Source organism: Macaca mulatta, chromosome 18 (assembly GCF_049350105.2).
Source record: "Macaca mulatta isolate MMU2019108-1 chromosome 18, T2T-MMU8v2.0, whole genome shotgun sequence".
NCBI lineage: Eukaryota > Metazoa > Chordata > Mammalia > Primates > Cercopithecidae > Macaca > Macaca mulatta.
Genome location: NC_133423.1, coordinates 61,134,403 through 61,157,658, shown reverse-complemented (window position 1 = coordinate 61,157,658; position 23,256 = coordinate 61,134,403). Strand labels below are relative to the sequence as shown.

Below are 23,256 nucleotides of genomic sequence, written 5' to 3'. Positions count from 1 at the left end.
CATTCTAAACCTCCATTTCCCCTCTCCACTCAGCTGCCATTTCCTTGTCATAACCTGACATATTGGTACCTGGAATGCCTCAGTTTCTGCCTCTACAGCCTCTGACCATTTCCCTCTCATCCCTGCAGCTCATGGGCTCATGCTGTTGTCATTTCTCCACTTTATCAAAGCTTCAGTGTCTTGACTCTCACCACTTTCTCACTGTCAGCTTCACCTCTCTGTCTAATCTAGCTTCATGAGTACAACTAGAGTCACTTCTTTGTGAATGCCTTCAACCTACTTTCCCTGCTCTCTGCCTCTCGTCCCAGACCTTTCGCCCTCAATCTGCATCTCCACACAAACAGCCAAACAAATTATCCAAGTGAGCTGACTTTTTAAATATTAAACACTCAATCTCAAATCTCAGCATAACATCAGATACTTCCCTGAAATCCTATCTGCTTCTCTTATAGATGTCCCATCTCATCATACTAGATTGTTACTCTGCGTCTTCTTTGTCCTCAAACCTCCCATACCCCCTCTTCCCTTCTCATTCTTTGTTGATGACCTAATCCTATTGTTCATTGAGAAATCAAAAGTCATCCATTTCAAATGCATTCATCTTCCTCTGCAAAACCTCCATATCCACCGGTACTTGCACCCATCTCCTCCCTCCCATGGGCTTATTCCACGGATTTGTGATCTACTCATATGAAAACACAGTCCTCCAGTTCTGCTCAAATCAAGGACTTTGCTCCTTCCCTAATAGTACCTTTCCTATTCTTTTTCCTCTCTCTCTCTTTCTGTTTCCTCTCCTTCTTTCTCTTCTCTCTTTTTATCTTCTCTCTCTTTCCTCTCTCATTCTCCCATCTTTTTTCTCTCTCATTCTCCCATCTTTTTTCTCTCTCCACTCTCTCTTTTTATCTCCTCTCTCTCATTCTCTTCCTGTCTCCTCTGTCTACTCTCTCTCTCTCCTCTCTTCCTTCCTTTCCTTCCTCTCAGTAGAACATTTTCATCTGCACCCCTCCTTGCAGCTAATGCCTCATTTGTTTGCTTGTTTCATCAAGCTTCTTGAGGTTCATGTACACATGCTGTCTTTTCTTTTCCATGTCCCATCAGACTTCAAAGTCCTCCCATCAGATTGTCATAATGGTCCTTATCAAGCTTGTCTAAGATCTATGCATTGCAAGCACAAGGCCCACTTTTCTGTTCTCCCTCTTTCTTAACCTCTGGGAAAAATCTTTAAAAAGTAACCCTTCTTTCATCCTTGAAACACTCTTGTGTCTTGACTTGTGTAACACCATTCTCTCCTGATATCCCCTGTATTTCATCAGCCAGTCTTGCTCATTCTATTTCCCTTGTTTCTCATTTATCCAATCCAAAGTTTGGTCCCAAGCTCTCTTCTCTTAACATTTTACACTGATTCTGTGAGACCTCATCAAGACCCCTTTTTAAAGGTTCAAAATTAAACTTATGATTTTACCTCCAGAGTTTCCCCATTCCAATAAATATTATCCCATCTACCCCTTACTCAAGCCAGAAACTAAGGACTCCTTGATCTCATTCTTTCTCTCACTACCCAAATTTTATCCATTAGGAAGTTCTGTTTATTTTATAACCAATATATATATTAAGCCATTTAATAGTTTGTATTAGTCAATTACCACACTGCTATAAAGATACTACCTGATACGGGTAATTTTGAAAAGAAAGAGGTTTAATTGACTCACAGTTCTGCATGGTGGGAGGCCTCAGGAAACTTACAATCATGGCAGAAGGCGAAGGGGAAGCAAGGACCTTCTTCACATGCCAGCAGGAGAGAGAATTACAAGCAGGGGAAATGCTGATGCTAATAACACCATCAGATGTCATTAAAACTCACTCACTATCATGAGAACAGCATGGGGGAAACTGCCCCCATGATCCAATCACTTCCCTCCCTTGACACATGGGGATTATAATCCAAGATGAGATTTGGGTGGGGACACAGAGCCAAACCATTTAATAGTTTTAATCCTTATGTGTCACCATCATACTGGCAACTGCCTCCTAGGTAGTCTCTCTGCTTCCACATCAGCCTTCTTCAAACAATTTTGTATAGATGAACCTATGTGACCTTTTAAAATATTAATCAGGTTGAGTCAACCCCCCTATTTTTTTAAATTATACTTTAAGTTCTAGGGTACATGTGCACAACGTGAAGGATTATTACATATGTATACGTGTGCCATGTTGGTGTGCTGTACCCACCAACTCATCATTTACATTAGGTATATCTCCTCATGCTATCCCTCCCCCCTCCCCCACCCCACAACAGGCCCCAGCATGTGATGTTTCCCTTCCTGTGTCCAAGTGTTCTCATTGTTCAATTCCCACCTATGAGTGAGAACATGTGGTGTTTGGTTTTCTGTCCTTGTGAAAGTTTGCTCAGAATTATGGTTTCCAACTTCATCCATATCCCTTCAAAGGACGTGAACTCATTCTTTTTTATGGCTGCATAGTATTCCATAGTGTATATGTGCCACATTTTCTTAATCCAGTCTATCACTACTAATGGACATTTGGGTTGGTTCCAAGTCTTTGCTATTGTGAATAGTGCCGCAATAAACATATGCGTACATGTGTCTTTATAGCAGCATGATTTATAGTCCTTTGGGTATATACCCAGTAATGAGATGACTGGGTCAAATGGTATTTCTAGTTCTAGATCCTTGAGGAATCGCCACACTGTCTTCCACAATGGTTGAACTAGTTTACAGTCCCACCAACAGTGTAAAAGTGTTCCTATTTCTCCACATCCTCTCCAGCACCTGTTGTTTCCTGACTTTTTAATGATCGCCATTCTAACTGGTGTGAGATGGTATCTCATTGTGGTTTTGATTTGCATTTCTCTGATGGCCAGTGATGATGAGCATTTTTTCAAGTGTCTAGTCAACCCCCCTATTTTTAAAATTTCAGTGGATTTCCAGTGAATGTCCCAGAAAAGCCTGCAGGGAGCTGTCTTATGTAGCATTGGTCCACAGTGGATGACGTTAATTTGCACTGTGATTGATGTAATGGAAAAGTTGAAAAGAAATTAATTAAGGAAACATTTTGGCTTTTGCAAATAGTACTCACTCTGCATGAAACATTCTCCTCCTTACTTTTATATAGCAGCATCCTTTCATCCTTCATGTAGCAATTAAAATATTATTTCCTCATATATTCTTTCCTTCGTCAATGTTTTCACGTATTCATTCATTTACTCTACGGATATTTATTGAATTCCAAATAGTTACACCAAGCAGTGGTGACATGACAGTGAAAGATAAAGTTCTTCTCCTTGTGGAGTTTATGATCAAGATAGAATGGAGATGAGGGAAGTCTGATAGTAAAGAAATAAACAAGTACATATATGATATGTTAGATGACAGTAAATGATCAAGGGAAAAATAAAGTGGGATAATTCAGGAGAGGAATTGCAGGGCAGGAGGGATGTACTTTTATATAGGGTAATTGAGGCAGGGTTCTATTAGAAAAGTAATATTTGAACAGAGATTTAAAGAACATTAAGGAGCAAGCCATGTGGCTATCTGGGTACAGGACATTTCAGACAGAGGGATATTCATGCAAGAGCAAGATCTCTGTGTGTGGAGAGATTAAAAGAAGGAAAGCAGCAGGAGGTAGGATCCCAGAGGAAAAGATTGAGATTGAGCTTGGCCTTGCAGGCCATCCTAACAAATTTATTCTGAATGTAATGGAGAGCTACTGGGGAGTTGGGGCTGAGGAGTACTTTGTTCAGGTTTGGGGTTGTTTGTTTATTTGTTTGTTTTGAGATGGGCTCTTGATCTGTCATCCAGGCTGGAGTGCAGTAGCATGATCATGACTCACTGCAGCCTCAACATTCTGAGCTCAAGAGATCCTTCCACCTCAGCCTCTAGACTACCTGGGACTACAGGCATGAGCCACCATGCCCTCCCAATTTTTGTATTTTTGGTAGAGACAGAGTTTTGTAATGTTGTCCAGGCTAGTTTCGAACTCCTGGGATCAAGCAATCCTCCTGCTTTGCCCTCCCAAAGTGCTGAGATTATAGGCATGGGTCACTGTGCCCAGCCTGGATTTGTATTTTTAAAGGAACATTTTACCTACAGGGTTGACACTTTGGGAAGGAAGTCACAAAAATCAAGAAGATATGTTAAAGAGCTACTGCGATAATCCAAGTGAGTGAGTGATCCAACCACAGCAGGTAGCAAAACAAGTGACAAAAACAAAACAAAAGTCCTGGACAGATCAATTACAGAAAAAAAGTAGCGAAAAAGGTCACTGAGCAACAGATTAAATTTAAATCTCACTATGAATTGCCTTGAAAAAACTCAAACATAATAAGTACAAATGGAAAATGTTAGGTTGGTCGAACTGTTTAGAAATGATGCCAGTTTCTAGTCATCTGCTTGGCTATTGAGTTCAAATAAGACAAATTCCAGCTGACCCTGAGAGAATTGCTTTTCCTAGTTTTACAAAGGAAGCCGAGCAACTTGGTATATCCCAGTCTGCACCTGTTTCTCAGTCATACCTCTTCTTTCTTTTAGCTCTTATATAAAACGTAGAAGGTAGAATTTCTGCCTCCAGAACTTTCTCTAAACTACTCACAATATCAGGCTCTGATTCTTACCAAAGTTTGCATCTGATTGGACCCAAAATATAATTTGTCACATATTTTCAAAGAAAAATATTTTGATCCATTCAATTTATTAACTGTGTGTCTCAAAGTATATGCCAGTTTCAGCTTAATAAATTATAGACATGTGATTCTCAGCTTGTTTTGATCACTGCCTTATATTGGGATCACCCAAATGCAAACTCTGAGACAGTATTACAGAGCAATTTTGGAAGGAGGTAAAGGAACCACTGGTAGGTAACAGGAAAATGAAACAGGCAAGGGAAAGCTACCAATAAATTGTACCTATCAAGCCAGTTACAACCTTGGGCAATCGAAGCTTAGTCCTCCTGGGGAAAATACTGAGAGCCACTGTAGTACATGCCCTGTGGTTAAGCCATCGGATAAATAAGGGAGATAGTGTATTTATACATACCAGCTGCCATCAGTGAATAACTAAGGGCCACTTCTGGAAATAGTTAATTCCCTGCGTCTGCTGCACAGGTGGGCAAAGAGGCTTTGGCATCAGTGGAGTGAAAAAATGCAGGAGCTGGCCCTTTGGGTGAATGGGCACTGAAATGATAGGAGAAAAATATGGAGAAAGCCTTGTCAAGGTCTGTTAACAGCTATTGGGATATTGTGGCACTCTGGTAATAGATGCCATGAGAAACCTCAGAATTTGCTGACATGACAGGCCTTTCTTGAACATTTCCCTGTAAATAAGAATGGGTCAGATGCTACCATATTAATAGATTAGGTAACAATATCCAACGGTGTGAAATAGAAAAATCTTCAGGTCCCCTGTGTCATTAACTTTCATATCATTTATGTTAATTAGATGCTTGCCCCCCATAGAGTGCTTACACATATAACCATTTTTCTACAATACATGACTTGGCTTTACCATTACAAACTTAGGAATGGCCTGAATAATTGGTTTTGATATCTACTGCCAGAAGGAAAGGCTATGAATTCATCAAAGTTATCATTTTTTTGTAAACATAAGCCCAACATTTTAATAAGTTGTTACTAATAACATCATACCAATTTACCTACTCTCTGAGACATGTTCTTGCACCTAGCTTATTTTAAAAGGCACAACAGACCAGGCACTGTGGCTCACGACTGTAATCCCAGCACTTTAGGAGGCCAAGGCAAGCAGATCATTTGAAGTTAGGAGTGCAAGACCAGCCTGGCCAACGTAGTGAAACCCCGTCCGTACTAAAAATACAAAAATTAGCTGGGCATGGTGGTGGGCACCTGTAGTCCCAGCTACTTGGGAGGCTGAGGCAGGAGAATGGCTTGAATCCGGGAGGCGGAGGTTGCAGGGAGTCGTGATCATGCCATTGCACTCTGGCCCGGGCAACAAGAGCAAAAATTCCATTTTTTTGATGTTGTTATTGTTTTTTGTTTTGTTTCGTTTTTAAGGCACAACAAAGAAAATTACATTATATTGCCATTAGTTGGGTATGAAAATAATTAAATAACAAATGTTGAATTAATGTGTGATGCACAGAAGTCAGCACAGCAGCAAACAGAAACTTGTTCAGCACATGAATAAATGTAGTTCGTTTATACTCACATGGTTCTAAAACCCATCTTTGCATTGACAGTCTATAAGAGAACTGACACCCTCGATTACAGCAAATTGCTTATCAAATTCTCACCACTCCAAACAGAACTACTTTTTCCAAATTGCTCATTGGTGTGATAGCACCTCTTTGAATGACAATATGACTACATTTTGTGAGATTGTAAAATGTGTCTCAGCCAATTATCTTACATGCATTTTAGGAAAAGATGAGCTATGTAAAAATTTAGACTTAACTAATTTTTAGTTAGAGCTTTAGGATAAAGAAAAAATGGTTTATTTTTACATAAACATTTTTCAAAGATTTGAAAAATAGAGTCCAAAAAAGGGATTCTAAAGTTGGGACAAGAATGTATCTTTCTTCACATTAAAAAAAAAAAAAAATCATAGTAGCAGTAGAAATGTACTCCCAGAACTCTGTGAGATTGATAAATTTAAAAAAAGTATAAAAGATCACCTGATAGATGAAATCAAATGTATGGAAAGATTCTGAACCTGCTGAACTCAAGAACAAGTGTTGTTCTCTGGCAGGATAAATGTAATTTTTCCCTCTCCTAGAGCAAAAATATTTTATCAAATATTCCTGCAGTTTAGGCGAAGGGCGTGTCAAAATATCTATTCATCTTTGCTCTCTGTTCATGACCAGTGAATAATTTTTGGACTGCTACTTTGATTGCTAGGGCAAGCAGAGCAAGCAGAGGGCATCCTTTGCAGAGAGGATATGAACTTCAAAGTTATTGCCCATGAAAAGAGCTATTACTCACTGCAAATTAATAAATTCATATTTTGCTTTATACATCATCTTCTATAAACTTGACTGTTGAGAATTCATCACCAAGAAAACTAATCTGCTTTCAGTATAAAGACAAAAATAAACACGAGACTGGAAAACTGGAATATAAGACTTGCAGTGGGGAAACTCAAGACAAGTGACATAATTAATAGGTTTTATTATTAATGGAACTCAATCCTCCTTAGAAAAATCCTGGAAGCCTTCTGGTTGGTCTTCTTTTACCAACACTTTTATCAAAAGCCTAAAAGCCTTCCTTTTACAACATTATGGTTTGTGAAGTAAGGATAATGAATTCTTTTTTAAGATGAATAATATATTTAATAGTCATGAAAGCCAAAATAAAACTTAAAAATCAATATAATATCAAATTTCAAATACAGGGAGACAATTATCACAAATTATGCATTATGAACCAGAGTAGCAAACAAAAAAAGGAAAATCATATTTAATGACTATCACTAAATATTAGATATTAATATGTGGAAAAAATCAAGTCAGATCTATACCCCATACTATAGGTTTTAGTAAACAGGTAAAATATGTAAACACTCACTAGAAATTCTGAAAAGTGGAACAAACTAAAAGAGAAGAAATTATGTGCTATTTTCTTTACATAAAAGTATCTAATCTCCCAAAATTCACTAGGGAGCAAAATAAGGAAATTGTAATTTAGAGAGCTAAGTTATAGAAAAAAAAACCAAGTTAATTGTTTTGGAATTTGGAGCAGATCTAAATTTGTATACATTTTAATATGCCTCAGTGACATAGTACATTTACTTTAATTATAAATAGGGATATAATTAGATAACTATTGACAAACTAGAAGCCATAATTAAGAATAAATAAGCTAAAAATATATATATTTTAGCTTCTACAAAGAGGAAACTGCCAAAGATGACAAAAATGAAGACATTGAGAATGTGCAGTAAATGATATCAGAGTCAAGACATTCTTACTTTACTCAGCTCTGTGAAACCAACAAATAATAAATAAAATAAAAATGGAAAATAACCCATCTTCACAAAGAGCCTAAAAATGGTTATTAACCCCTCTGCCCCAAAAACACACACAACACAAATAATGTCTACTAAATACAGTAAAATTTGTATCCAAATTACTAACATTTAGAACTAGTTAATTTTCCTTCAGCTCTCTTTCAGAGTTGCTATTGTCTGAATGTTCATGTCCTCTCAAAATTAATACGTTGGATTCCTAATCCCCAAGGTGATGGTATTAGGAGTTGGGACCTTTGAGAAGTGATTAGCTCATGAAGGTGGAGCCCTCATTAATGTTATTAATGTCTATATAAAGTAAGCTTGCTTCATCACATTACCTGACTTCAAATTATACTATAAGGCTACAGCAACCAAAACAGCATGGGTCTGGTACAGAAATAGATACATAGATCAATGGAAAAGAACAGAGAACTCAGAAATAAAGCCATACACCTACAGCCATCTGCTCTTTGACAAAGCTGACAAAAATAAGCAATGGGGAAAGGATTTTCTATTCAATAAATGATGCTGAGGTAGCTGGCTAGCCATATGCAGATGAATGAAACTGGACCCCTATCTTTCATCATATACAAAAATCAACTCAAGATGGATTAAAGATTTAAATGTAAGACTTCAAACTATAAGAACACTAGAAGAAAACCTAGCAAATGCCATTCTGGACATCGGGCTTGGCAAAAAATTTATGGCTAAGTCTTCAAAAGCAATTGCAGCAAAAACAAAAATTGACAAGTGGAACCTAATTAAACTAAAGAGCTTCTGCATAGTGAAAGAAACTATCAACAGAGTAAACAGACAACCTACAGAATGAGAGAAAATATTGGCAAACTATGCATCCAACAATGTCTAATTTTCAGAATCTCTAAGGAACTTAAACAATTGAACAAGCAAAAACCAAATAACTGCATTAAAAAATGGGCAAAAGACATGAATGGACCCTTCTCAAAAGAAGACATACAAGCGACCAACAAACACATGAATAAATGCTCCACATCACTAATCATCAGAGAAATGCAAATCAAAATCACAATGAGATACCATCCCAAACCAGTCAGAATGGCTTTTATTAAAAAGTTTAGAAAAAAAACAAAAACAGTCGCTGGTGAGGCTGCAGGGAAAAGGGAAAGCTTATACGCCGTTGGTGGGAATGTAAATTAGTTCAGCCATTGTGAAAAGCAGTTTGGAGATTTCTCAAAGAATTTAAAACAGAACCTCCATTCAACCCTACAATCTCATCCAAAAGAAAATAACTCATTCTACCAAAAAGACACAACGCACTTGTATGTTCGTCACAGCACTACTCACCGTAGTAAAACACAGAATCAACCTAGGTGCCTATTAATGGTGGACAAAGTGGGATACCTATACACCATGAAATACTACACAGCCCTAAAAAAGAATGAAATTATGTTCTTTGCAGCAACGTGGATGCAGCTGGAGGCGATTATGCTAAGTGAATTAATTCAGGAACAGAAAACCAAATACCACATGTTCTCACTTATAAGTGGGATCTAAACATTGACACTCATAAACATAAAGATGGCAACAGTAGGCACTGGACACTACTAGAGTGGGGAGGGAGGCAAAGGTGCAAGGACTGAAAAACTAACTACTGAGTACTATACTCAGACCTGGATGATGGAATCAACCATACCCCAAAACTTAGCATCACACAATGTACCCATGTAACAACATGTACACCCTAAATCTAAAATTAAAGTTCAAATTATTTTTAAAAAAGAAAATGCAACTTTAAATTACAATGAGATACCACTACGTGCTTAATAGAATGGCTAAAATTTAAAAGTCTGCCATACCAAGTACTGGTGGGCAAGTAAAATGATATCTCAAGTTTGGAAAACAGTTTGACAGTTTCTTAAAATGTTGAACGTGCATCTACACCATGAGCCAGACATTCTACTCCCAGGTATTTACCCAAGAGAAATGAATATATATAAATCTGTACCAAAGATGTGTACACAAATTTTTATAGCAACTCTATTTCGGGTAGCCCCAAGTTGATAACAATGCAAATGTTCATCAACAGATGAACAAATTTAAAAACTTGTACTATACTTATACAATTAAATATTACTTAGCAATAAAAAACAAATGAACTATGGATGCACAAAACTGAGTATGAATTGCAAAATAATTGTGCTCACAAATGTCAAACAAAAAATGAACACACTGTGTAACCCCATACGTAAAAAATAAACTATACTTTAATAAATACATAACATAATATATAATTCCATAAAATGTGAATTAATCTCTAGTGATAGAAAACATATTAGTGTTGCCTGGGTAGGGTAGGAAGGAAGGATTATAAAGTTGCATGGGGAGACTTTTAGGGATAATGGATATGTCCATTATCTTGGTTGTAATGAACCTGGATGGAAAACTCCTAAACAAAATAGTCACAAACTGAATCCAGGAATATATCAAAAATACTAGTGACCAAATTTGTATTTATTACCAACAATGCAACATCAGGTTAACATTAGAAAATCTATCCGTGTAATATACACAGTAGCAGATTCAGAAAAAATATATCATCTTCCCAATATATATGACATGTTTGCTAAAATCCAGCATGTTCTTATGATAAACATTCTTAGCAAATTATGAGCAGGATATTTTCTTAACCTCATACACAATTTCTATAAAATCAATAAAACAAATATAATACCCGATAGTGGAATATTAAAGGTTTTCTCTTTGAAATACAGAAATAACAATGATGTTCACTATCACAGCTTCATTTAACATGGCATTGATGGTTCAAAAAGTAGGAGGGAAAGGTTATAGAGACTGGAAGAAAAAGAAAACTATCATTATTGTCAGATTAAATGATTGCGTAGTCAAAACTCCAAAAGAATCTTTGGAAATATCATTCAAATTTAAAATACAGGTTTAACAAAATTACTGGACACAAAAATCAACTGGTTCAAATCAATTGCATTTCTATCTGCAAGAAAATGTAATTAACAAAATATAACATTTCTACTAGCATCAAATAAATCTCAAGTACCAAACAGTAAGTATTTAAAATGTCTCTGTAAGACCTTGACACTGAAAAATAATTAAACTGTATTAAATAAACCTTAAAAAAGAGATATTTTCTGTTTATGTATTCTAATACTTGAGCCAAAAATGAAATTTGCTAATTCTTTCCAATTTACTTCAACATATTTTGCAATCCTAATCAAAATCCTAGTTCACTTGTGAAACAGATAGCTGATTTTAAAAAGTACAGGAAATACAATTATCCAAGAATAGCCAAAACACTTGAATGGAGCAAAGTGGGGGAACTTTCTCTATCAGATATTAAGATTTACTATGAAACTATGCAATTAAAGTGAAATTAGCAATGACATAAGAATAGGCAAATAAGTGAAAGGAAAAAAGGGATAGTATGCAACTTAAAAAGATACACACTTTTATGAACACTTATTTTTATTTAAAATTTTAATATTTTTAATATCTTTATTGTATATTATGTATTTGACGCACAGATTTTGACTTACGATAGCTGGTCTTTTTTTTTTTTTTTTTTTTTTTTTTTTTTTGAGACCGAGTCTTGCTCTGTCGCCCAGGCTGGAGTGCAGTGGCGCGATCTCGGCTCACTGCAAGCTCCGCCTCCCGGGTTCACGCCATTCTCCTGCCTCAGCCTCCCGAGTAGCTGGGACTACAGGCGCCCACAACCGCGCCCGGCTAATTTTTTGTCTTTTTAGTAGAGACGGGGTTTCACCGTGGTCTCGATCTCCTGACCTTGTGATCCGCCCGCCTCGGCCTCCCAAAGTGCTGGGATTACAGGCGTGAGCCACCGCGCCCGGCCAGCTGGTCTTATAAGCAGTGCAAAAAACACACTGTTTTCAATGAATGTGCTAGGACATTAAGGTATCCATATAAAAACAAAGATGAAATTGATCCTATACCATTTACAGAAATCATCTCCAGGTAATATAGAGATGTAAACTTGCAAGGCAATATATTATAGGTACATTAAAAGCTATCTTAAACAAGACATAAGAGCATTAACTATAAAAGAAAGAATTGATAAATGAGGACTGAAAATAAGAGTTTCTAGTCATGATAAGAACTCATTAAAAAAATTTAAAAGATGAACCACAGAATGAGTTCAAAATATTTGTAATGCATGTAACCAACAAATAATACATGGATATGCATAACGTAGAGCACTAAAAGTTATTTTTAGCAAAGAGAACACTACAGTTTTAAAAAGAGGAAAACACTTTAACATGACGATATTAAATGTTTATATTGATATTTAATATTAATAACATTAATTAAATATTAATATTAACAATTAATACTAATAACAAAGGAAAAAATCCAAATGACCAACAGACATATGCAAAGATGCCTAACAGCAATAATCAGAGAAATGCAAATGACATATAATACTCATCCTACAAATTGGCTAAAATTTAAAAGTCTAAGAATGCTTTAGATATTGGTGTTGGTGAGCAAAGAAAACTCTCCTTCAATTGCTGATGGGAGCTCAGTTGGTATTCTCTAGCAGGTTAAAAAAACGTTCACTTATGACCCAGAAATTCCACACCTTGATACAACCTAGGGGATTCATGTACATTTGCTGACATAAAGGAGACATGAGGAAGGAAGCAGAGATGATGTGATCGCTGGAAGGAGGACATAAGCCAAAGAATGAAAGCACCCTCTCCAAGCAGGAAATAGCAGGGAGATACATCTATTCCTTAGAACCTCTAGCAGGAACCAACCTTGCCCAAGATTCATTGTGGACTTCAGACCTCCAGAACAGTAAGATAATAAATTTGTGTTGTTTTAAGTCACTAAGTTTGGCATAACGTATTACAAACTTCTGTATTGTAATAAGTTATGACAGATAAACTAATACAGAAAGCAGAATTGTTTATAAAAACCTATCCTGTGCAAAAACATAATCATTATCAATTGCAAAAAAATCCAAACAAATTCAAAAGAAAAAAACAAGTGAATTGTGACACATATGACAGAAGCTCATTTCTCTCATATACAAAAGTATATGAAAGAACCAGTATTAAAGACATCAGCAGCCCAGTGGAAAACCAGGAAAAAAGAAATAAATATTTCAAATAAAAAGAAATATAAATAACCAATATCTCTCCCCGGCCCCTGGCCCACCCCATGAAGAGATGCTAATCTTATTCACATTAGAAAAATGTTCTTGACTGGGTGCCGTGGCTCACGCCTGTAATCCCAGCACTTTGGGAGGCAGAGGCAGGCAGATCACTTGAAGTCAGGAGTTCAAGACCAGCCTGACCAACATGGTGAAACTCGATCTTTACTAAAAATACAAAAAATTAGCCAGATGTGGTGGCAGGTGCCTGTAATCCCAGCTACTCAAGAGGCTGAGGCAAGAGAATCGCTGGAACCTAGGAGATGGAGGTTGCAGTGAGCCGAGATTGCACCACTGCACTCCAGCCTGTGTGACAGAGGGAGACTCTGTCTCAAAAAAAGAAAAAAGAAAAATGTTCTTGTCTACTGGTGCCATCTCTCCCTGGGCCACCCACAGGGCCAGGTGATTACCCTGATTCAGTAATTCTTCAACTTCAGCCTGCCGCCCCAGAATTACCTAAAGAGCATGTTAAGAATGAATAATTCTAGATCTCATCCCCAAAGATTCTGATTCACTAAATTTGGGGCCAGGAAATTTTCTGCATTTTCTACATAATGGCCCAAGAAATATATTTCAAAAAATACTGCCTACCTTTCGACCTTCCTATTGCTGGATTTCTTCTTCAGACATCCTGAGCTGACCAGATTCCATAGTCAAGGCTGCCAGATATATAACTAACAGCATCAAAGGTTAATCATGTACATGATACAACTTTGTTATTTAAGAGGGGCACTGCCAGTGTCACTGAAGAAGTCAGAGTGACATCTAAGTCATTATCACGCTGTAGAATGGCTGCCACTGTAGTCATCGGGAGGCAGGAGGTAAACTAAGATGATATTTCCAAGATAAGTATGTAGCAAGTATGCAATAAGTATGTAAGTAATACACTTTATTTAATATAAAGTTAGAAGCCTTGCTATTCTGTCTCCACTTATTTGGAATATATCCTATATCTGTGAAGTCGCAGAGATAATCAACAAGGCATCTCTGTCAGGATGTAAGTATGATTTTAGGGCATAAACTAACATAATCTTTATGGAAATAACATAACTAGGAAACTGATGTTTAATCTCTATGATTTCTAACACTCACTAAATAACCTGGTTGGCCGGCCCCTTGTTGCCATACATAAATTGCCTTAATGAGGGGACAGGATGTTTATCTTCAGTGTGGTAGGTGAACAGACATGTATTCACAGCAATTACTCTAGGTCAAAACCTTGACAAGCCTTGTTTACCTTTTGTCCCCTGCTCCCCAGGCCCAGACTAATTGAAAACCCTTTGCTTGCGTCAGCTCTAGAAACAACTTGTGCTGCATTTGACCAACACACTTTAGGACCATAAATATTTTTTAAATTTCCTTTCCCCTAACTCCTGCTTTCAAGAAATAGAATTGTCCTTGGATACTTGAATAATATCCAGTAGTAACCCTAGACTAGAATAATTTGATGGAAAAGTTTGCCCTAATGTCATTTCCACAATATCTTTGCCTGTATAAATTACATTTCTGTTTTTCAAAGAGAACTTGTATTGGTACATATTGAATTCTTTGCCTTCTGTAGCATTGATTTGAAAAGTACGTGTGTTAAAGCTCTCACTATATTCTACACAGATGTGATGTGGAGAATAAAGGTATCTTGCTACTTTATACAACATTACAGAAGCATAAGAACAATAATTAAATATCAATAGCATCCCTGAAAGTCAATGTACGGTTTCATCTGAGCAAATGAAATGTCACTGGTTTGACATCAAAAATAAATACTATAAAAAACTTGCTAAAAAATATTCTGCTCATAGAACCAACATTTTAGTAAACTCTAAAGTATGGGAAAGTCTTTTAAAGCTAATAGTGTTAAACCATCAATTATTTTGCCTTTATATACATAGCTAATAATGAAAAGTGGTTTGGTATTTATATAAATACCAAAAGTGGTTTGGTATTTATATAAGACTTTGAAAGAGGAGATGGAATTCTTGCCTATCTTTGGCCCTAATAAACCGTACAGCCTCTCTGGACTATCACTATCACATGGGTAGGAGAGAGGGAGGATAGGAGAGATTGGATTATATGATCTCTGTGGTTATCTTTAAGCATTAATGTTTTGTGCTCTGTTTCTATAATGACTGATACCTTCAAGAGAAACAGAAGTAGCTACTCTTTATCTACACAAGCTCAGAACCATAACCAAGTTTTGTCTTTGAGAATTCCACTGTAAAATCATCCCGTGTGGGAAACAGTAGCTCACACCTGTAATCTCAGCACTTTAGGAGGCCAAGGCAGGAGGATTACTTAAGCCCAAGAGTTTGAGACCAGCCTGGACATTATAGCAAGACCTTGTCTCTACAAAATATTTTAAAAATTAGCCAAGTGTGATGATATGCACGTGTAAACCCAAGTGCTTGAGAGGCTGAGGTGGGAGGATCGCTTGAACTCAGGAGGCAGAGGTTGCCGTGAGCTGTGATCGGACCACTACTGCACTCCAGCCTGGGAAACAGAGCAAGACTCTGTCTCCAAAAAAAATTTAAAACAAAAGATCATTCCCACAAATCTCCAAGGAGTAAATAGAAATGAAATGATGGGGCTTCAGGTAGTCACTCCTTAGTTATTGAAGAATCTTCTAAATATGCTCATGATTATAATCTGTATTCAAATTCTGGATACCACTGAAATCAGGAGTTTCAAATGGAGAAAGCTAGAGGTACCCACATAAATGATCTAGTACCTATTTCTATTGCTTCCTGTTTCTTTTCTTTAAAACCCATCCTATAAATAGCATTCAAGTAGACAGAAAATCTTATATTTCTGAAGAAATAATCTATAGTGTAAACAAACGGTAGAAATCTTTGTGAAATATCTCCTTCAAACACAACAATAGACAGGAATGTTGTTTTTCCCTTGTGAAAAGCAATGTCACATAAGGACCTAGTGTTGTTTCATTAATTATCTTAGGCAAGTTAAATTATCTAATTCAACATGACATGAAATAATGCAAAAATAAATTACTTTATCTGTCTTCCAAAAATGCTAAAACTACTTTTCTCAAAAAAGTAAGCAATACTTAGAATATATTCTATTACCAGGGTCAACCTTGTTTCTGAATTACAGTGATGGGATAGTGAAGACAGGAAACAGTCTCCCTTTGAAATTCTCCAACCAACATGTATTATCTATAAATCAGAGAACAGTTAACTGCATTTTCTTTTAAGTTTATTGATGTTGCTGCCAGCCTGCAATTTTTGCATCAGGATATTCCTATAACCTGTGTCAAACCCATACTAACAAAGGAAAAGGGAGACATGAAAAAACGGAAACAATATTCAAAAATATCCAGATCCCACTCTGGGCTTTTTTTCATTAAATTCTCACATTTCCAACTTCAGTTTCTCTTTGATAAATGTTTGTGATGGTGTAAAAGGTGTTCTTCACCCACACTATGTAGTTTGTATCAGTGGTAATACCATGAGAAGTGAGAATGTTATATTGTAGTTACTTTAAAATGATTTTGTAAATATCATATTTTTTGACTGAATAAGGTTTGACTGAATAAGCAAGAAAGAAAATGCCAAAGTATGGAAACAAACATACTGGTACTAGTTAAATAAGAGTTCCTTCATCTTAACTTTGTTATTCAAGAATATCTTTAAAATTGAGAGTGCAGTTCAACTACAAGACATTTTAAAGAGAGAAGCAAGAATCAACTGAATTGAGACGAGCTTCATTATTCTATCTTTCTTCCTATACCATACTTGAGGCCTGATGACTTTCAACAATGGCCTCTGCTAAAAGTATCATTCCTTGAAGTGGGTTCTGTAGTGGACATGTGTGTGTATGTGTTGTCAGTATATGTAATTTTGCTTTTACAACGTTGGCAGTAAGAAGAAGCCTTCTAATTTTATTCAGCATGATGATAGGCCCTAGCGTTTTAATTATTTTTTATGTTGTGAGTAATTTATTATTCATTGGCTATCTTCCCTATAAATCTTGTCCTAGCTCTGTAAGGTTTTTCTTTGGTGTCCAACAAAGGGTTTCATTGCAATAAGAATCAAGGTGTGTCTAAAATCTTACCCAGAGCCCAAACAATGCCAGTCCTCCAGACCAGCCTGAGAGTTTGGGGTGGGGAAACAGAGTCATTATAGAATATCTTCATCTCTCTGCCCAGAGATCACCAGAGTTATCACCCATGCCCTCCTAAAAGGGTGTCTCGAAGCGTATTTTGCTGTAGAGCAGAATTCGGAACCGAGAAGACAAGGGCTCAAATTGAATCTCACAGGATTTGTATGCAAGAGAAACCCAAAGGAATGGATTGGCTCGTCTTCAGAAACTTTTGCCTTTTGATCGTTCTAGTGGTAAGTAGAATTTAAAGAGGTGGGAAGGAAATGCAGCCTCAAGGTCTTGTCTCTATCAGTGATCGGGCTTTCTACATGGGATTTATTCCATTTTTAATCCCCTTCCTACAAACAGAGTTCTAGAAGTCCAGCCTCTGTTAATTTCAAACAACTCTCTGTGCCTTGAGGAACAAAGTGCCATGGAGAAGCAGGGTGAGAATCCGGCTGAATTAAATTTATATGCCCTCAGAGACATAATCTACTTCACTTTAAGTGCTAGGACTATTTTAAAATTTTTAATTGGAAATAAAATTCATATTCTATGGTCATATAAATAAATCAGATAGATTGCTGTGAAAACTCCCAGCGCAAATGGGTTCTAAATTTGAAGGGAAGTTAATCGAGCCCATTTCTTTTCAACAGCTATTTCCCTATGAGTTTCTTTCAAAGTGGAGGAATGATAGCCATGTTGAAATTACATTGCAACTAATGATGAAATATTTAAGTCATGAAAACTTTTTCCAGTCAGATATTGCTAAAGAAAAATGAAGCCCAGTCATCAAGACGAACCTTTTCTCAAATTATTAATACATTCCTACAGACCAGCAAAGAAATATTTAAATGACTTATTTCTTTACAGTAAACATGGCATTTTGGATATTATATTACTTTCCTCTAACCTTTGGGTGCCCAAGGTGTGACATGATTTCCAGACAGGCAGCATGCATAGCAAGTATCCTACCCTAGAAAGAGATAATTTCAATTCCAAAGAACAGAGTTCCAGTTGGCCAATCACTAAACTATTGCCAATTCAATTAGAAAAGTTTTGTTTAAAGAATTAGTTATACTAGACTAGACTTAAGTCTACTGATGATTAAATGATAGAACAATTCAGTCCAAATAGCTGAGAAAAATAAGTGGGAAGATAAGAGGACAGGATTATTAGGAATTGTACAAATTTTTCAAATTAAGACAAATGCATTATAGTTGGCCACACTTCAATCTCCCAGCAGTATCCACATTAGTGTTACAACCTATGCTTAGAAAATGATTCCCATCCTATTCTTAGGCAAGTGGCAATTATACCAGACTCCTCTGAACATCAGTTGTAAGAAACAGAGAGTAGCTAGGGCTGGGAGAGATGGGAGCACGTCGTTCTCCAGTAGGCACAGTGAGAGCTTCTCTTCTGGAATTCACATATCTAAACTTCAAGAGCAGCGCAGGAGCCAAACACTGCCAAAGGGCACATACCCTGAGCTCAAAAGGGAACGTGAGAACAGTGGTAGAATATTGCATCCTCTGAGTTTAGGAGACAGAATATTAAACAAGACAATTTTTGAAAAATATTCTTAAACTTAAAACACAAGCTAGAAGGGCAATATTCTGTTACAATGATCATGATTTATTTACTGCATAAAATAAATGTTACTAAAAGAAGAGGCAAGAATCGAACTTGGTCTTCAATAGAAATAGTAAGTTATTAGTATATACCTCTTGTTACACTTCTGAATTTTTCATGCTTTGACTCAGATAAACTTTTGGTTTTCTGTAAGGAAAACTGTATGTGTCAAGATTTTAGAGGCCACTTCTGAGCACCAAATCTTGTCCCATTGCCTTCTGCACAGGCATGTTTTATGATAATATTATTTAATTGAAGAGTTGATTACTCTCCTTGATCTTGAAAGAGTATTGTATTTCAGACTCTCGGGACCTTTTTTGGTAGTATTTATTTATTTTCCTGGGTAACACTAGTGTTTTTAATACTTAATTCCTCCTACTCCTCATTGATATTGAAGTCTTTGTGTTTGACATTTCATGGTAATTGTGAAAAAGTTCTTTATGTATTTTTTCTTTATGCATGTATAATAGATCCCTTACCATATCAATCAATAACATCTGGAATTGGGAGGTAGAGACTTCTAGCATGTTTCAAAATTGAAACAAATACAAGAATTGTTTAAGAAGAATCAATATGATGTTACAGATATTATAAGAAAGTAGGCATGCCTACTTGTCTTTAATTTCCTGAACTTGAACTCTGCCCCTTCTTCATTAACTAAATCAAAGACTTTCTGGGGCATCATTGCAGCTTACACTAATGAGGGTGTGGCAGCCTCTCAGAGACTCCCAGGTACTTTGTGTCAGCTACATCTCAACCGCAAAGAGTACTTTAAACAAAGTTCTGACTGGCTAACCAGTAAAAGGTACTCAAAACTCTAGATTACAATAGGCCATTGATTTTATCACGAGTCATTTGGCATTTTCTTCCTAAGGATGCTTATCGTGTTCTTCTCCTATAAAACAGATAAGGGTGGTGCGGGACAATCAACAGTGAATCGAAACTCAGAGGTCCCGGGTTTGAATCACAGCTCCTCTTCAAAGTGGCTGTGTGACTTTGGCAAAAGCACCCACCTTCTCAGGGCTTCCTTTGATCCCATGTGAGAATATATGGTTAGACATGATGTTATTAAGTTGCTTCTACTGTAGAAACTCTGCAATTCTAAAATTATCTCCACTGAATACTTACATAGTAGAAGTTCATTTCTGGCTCATAAATAGTTTTCATAAATTTGGCTGGAGAATCTGAGGATTTAGGTAATGCTACAGATTGTATAAATTTTATAAGGAAGGAATCACTTAAGGCAGGACAGTTATTAGTTAGAAGAGGCCTATATTATATAAAGTTGATAAGGTCATAAAAGACAACCATTTATCAGATAAGAATTTTTCTCTATGTGTGGTGACCATTCATGCTACATATAAGATGTAAACACTTCCATTAAATAGTCTGATTCTTGAAAGTAAAGAAGGTAGGTGGCTAAATATGGCTATTATCTCATTGCAAGTTGAGAGCAGGCATCAAAATTTGAAAACATATTTAAAACTAACTTCGCCACTTATCAATTTAGTTCTCATATGCACTCAAATATGTTATTCTAAAACATGGAACAGAAATTTGTTTTTATTTACTTGTCAGGCAAATTTCCAGAAATATGATGGAGAGAGAAACACCTTATCTGATTTGGTTTGATATTTGTACTAAACAGAATACCCTAGATTGCTTTAAATGATCAGTTTCAGTACTGCTTATTACAGAAAGAACGTACTCATCACCCCAAAGTTTACATCAAAGCAAACATCACCTCTATTATTGTTTTGTTGATATAAGTGGCTAAGGAATTACTAAATGTATTTTAAATCAGTGGATAAGTTTATATTTTTTGCCTTCAAATTCCTGCAGAGTTCATGGTGAGAACCTCATACAAAAAAAGTTCTATATCCCAAGAGATATCTGGTATTACCATGACCTATAACTTAGTATCGTTTTCTCAGGAATATCTACTTATTGACTCGCAGGATAAAAATCCTGCCCTAAAAAGATTTCATGGCCCTTGGGATTCTACGATACTTTTTTGCGTGGGGGAGAGCTTCTGGATCCTGAGTACATAGTCCGATGACTCTTTTCTCGTTCTTAAGTATCCAGGAAGGAGTTCCTTACAGAGCAGCGAAACCGTTGTTTAAGCTGCAGTAATGTTTCCTTCCCTTCCCCAAGTGGGAGCACGGTTGGAATTCCTCACTCGTGGAAAGCAGCTCTGACTACAGGGTGTGTGACAACAGTGCCTAGAGGGAAAACTTCAGACATAACTTGCATGAGAAATGTTTGCCCTTCTTTTCTATGCAGAAAATTACATGGCTTACAAACTAAAACGCCATTATTGATACACCTTCAATTATAAACAAAATGGTATAATTAGGCTTGAACTTGGCAACTCTACCTTAGACCTGGTAGGATGGTAATTGCTTTACTCAATTATTATTATAAGCATTATTTGGGCAAGAACTGCTTATTAATAAGTTGGTCCTACATATGCGGATGACTTCAAAACTGACTACTTACTTTAAAAAGGTAAGTCAAAGAGATGAAAAAATAGCCTTGTTCTGTAGCTACTACTTTAAATACACTCAGAATGTAAGAGAATAATAGCTATTCCAATATTGCAAGAAGCATATATGACTTAGAGTCTACATATCTTACATAAAATCATTGTATTCTCTCTAGAAGTAAGTATTAAAAGAGAAAACAAGACCCAGAAAAATGTCTGCAATTTTCTAAGAGTTAGATGACAATAGAGTATGGCATAGCCTATTATTCCTCTCTGGAATATATATATTATTACAGGTCAAAACTTGTCTTGCACATGGAGAACAGTGTCTGTCACATGCTTTGTCAATGAAAATGTTTCCATGAATGAATGGATTTAGTTTCTAACTTATCTTTCTTACCAAGTCACTTCATCATATATTTCCCACCCACATGTTGATGAGCAACTTTAATATGGTTAGTGAGCTTTAAAAAGAGCTCGACTGTTTCAAATTGAGACGAGGTGTTGGTTCTCTGAAGCTGCCAACCACTACATTGCCATTCTAACACCTGACATTAACAAAACATTTCACAGTTAACAAAACCATTTGAAGAGATTACAAAAGTCTCAAAAGGTAAATCTTACAAATTAAAAAAAAAAAATGTTCAAGGGATAAATTAGTCAGACAGCTCACAACTGGGACAGTCAGGATGTGAACCCAAAACTCTTTCCACTCTGCCAGCATTGACTCCCTTCCCCTTTTGGGCCAATGCCCAACCCTATACATTCTTCCTTTACATTGCCTAATTCATCCCAATATCTTTTTTTGTTTTCCTGCTTGCCTCCTGTTTTAACATGTCACTCTTTCTAGGCCTGTGTCTTATTCTTCATTTCTTTCTCAGAAATTAGCACAGACATAAATTTTAGTTTCTTTTTTCTTTTTTTCTTTTTTTTTTTTTTTTTGAGATGGAGTCTTGCACTGTCGCCCAGGCTGGAGTCCAGTGTCACAGTCTCAGCTCACTGCAACCTCCGCCTTCCGGGTTCAAGCAGTTACCCTGCCTCAGTGTCCCTAGTAGCTTGGGATTACAGGCACCCACCACCATGCCCAGCTAATTTTGTGTGTGTGTGTGTGTGTGTGTGTGTTTTTAGTAGAGATGGGGTTTCACTATGTTGGCCAGGCTGGTCTCAAACTCCTGATCTCATGATCTGCCTGCCTCAGCCTCCCAAAGTGCTGGGATTACAGGCATGAGCCACTGCGCCTGGCCAAATTTTAGTTTCTTAAGCATTTTTATATTTCCAGTAAAAGTCCTGTTCAAGTTTTTGCCATTAATGCAACCTATCGAAAGAACATCCAAAAATAAAGTGAAACAGGAAACTGTCATCAACCACGCCCAGAGAGACTGTAACACACTTAGGATACCACACATCTCTCTGGGTTATGTTTGCTCCCTCAACAGCACGTGCCTCCAACTCCTTTTTCTAGTACTTTACCATTGTGATGACTGGCTCAGCCATTTCCATTCTGTGTGTGTGTCTTTTACTCAGGGCCTCAGGTCAAGCCACATCAGCAGATGATGCCTAAACCACATATTGCTCTGAAAACATGACTTTTGGACTGGTCCAAAGGTAGTGAGTTCTCTCAACTGATTGTCCACAGTCACTTGCAGGTCAAGCTCCTTGTTCTATTCTTTCCCCACTGTCTCACTACTGCACTTAACTAGTCTTAAAAAAGAAAAAATTTTAAAAAGACTTTTGTAGGCAAGGAATTTCCACAATTACCTAGGAGTCCATGACTACTTTTCACAGTTTAACTGAGGTTCATACAGTTATACTATGCTATGCAATTTAGGAGGCTGATGTCATTCCATGCTTCTTCCAAAACACTTATT

At 36.7% G+C, this 23,256-nt stretch overlaps 1 protein-coding gene and 1 long non-coding RNA gene across 6 annotated transcripts in view; one reads left to right on the top strand and one right to left on the bottom strand.

Moving 5' to 3' along the window:
* Positions 1-23,256, bottom strand: part of LOC144336445 (uncharacterized) — a 164,582-nt gene that overhangs the window by 90,679 nt on the left and 50,647 nt on the right. For 3 of the 5 annotated variants that reach the window (XR_013408264.1, XR_013408260.1, XR_013408263.1), the window contains exons 2-3: positions 5,052-5,188; positions 3,097-3,343 (exon numbers count right to left, since the gene is read on the bottom strand). This is a non-coding gene — a long non-coding RNA (uncharacterized LOC144336445). The remainder of the gene's footprint in view (positions 1-3,096; positions 3,344-5,051; positions 5,189-23,256) is intronic. The other 2 variants (XR_013408261.1, XR_013408262.1) reach the window with 1 other exon arrangement.
* DSG4 (desmoglein 4) overlaps positions 17,343-23,256 on the top strand; it is a 39,086-nt gene continuing 33,172 nt past the window's right edge. The window contains exon 1 of the mRNA XM_001102180.5: positions 17,343-17,525. Coding sequence (XP_001102180.4) covers positions 17,457-17,525 — 69 coding nt within the window. The 5' untranslated portion in view covers positions 17,343-17,456. The remainder of the gene's footprint in view (positions 17,526-23,256) is intronic.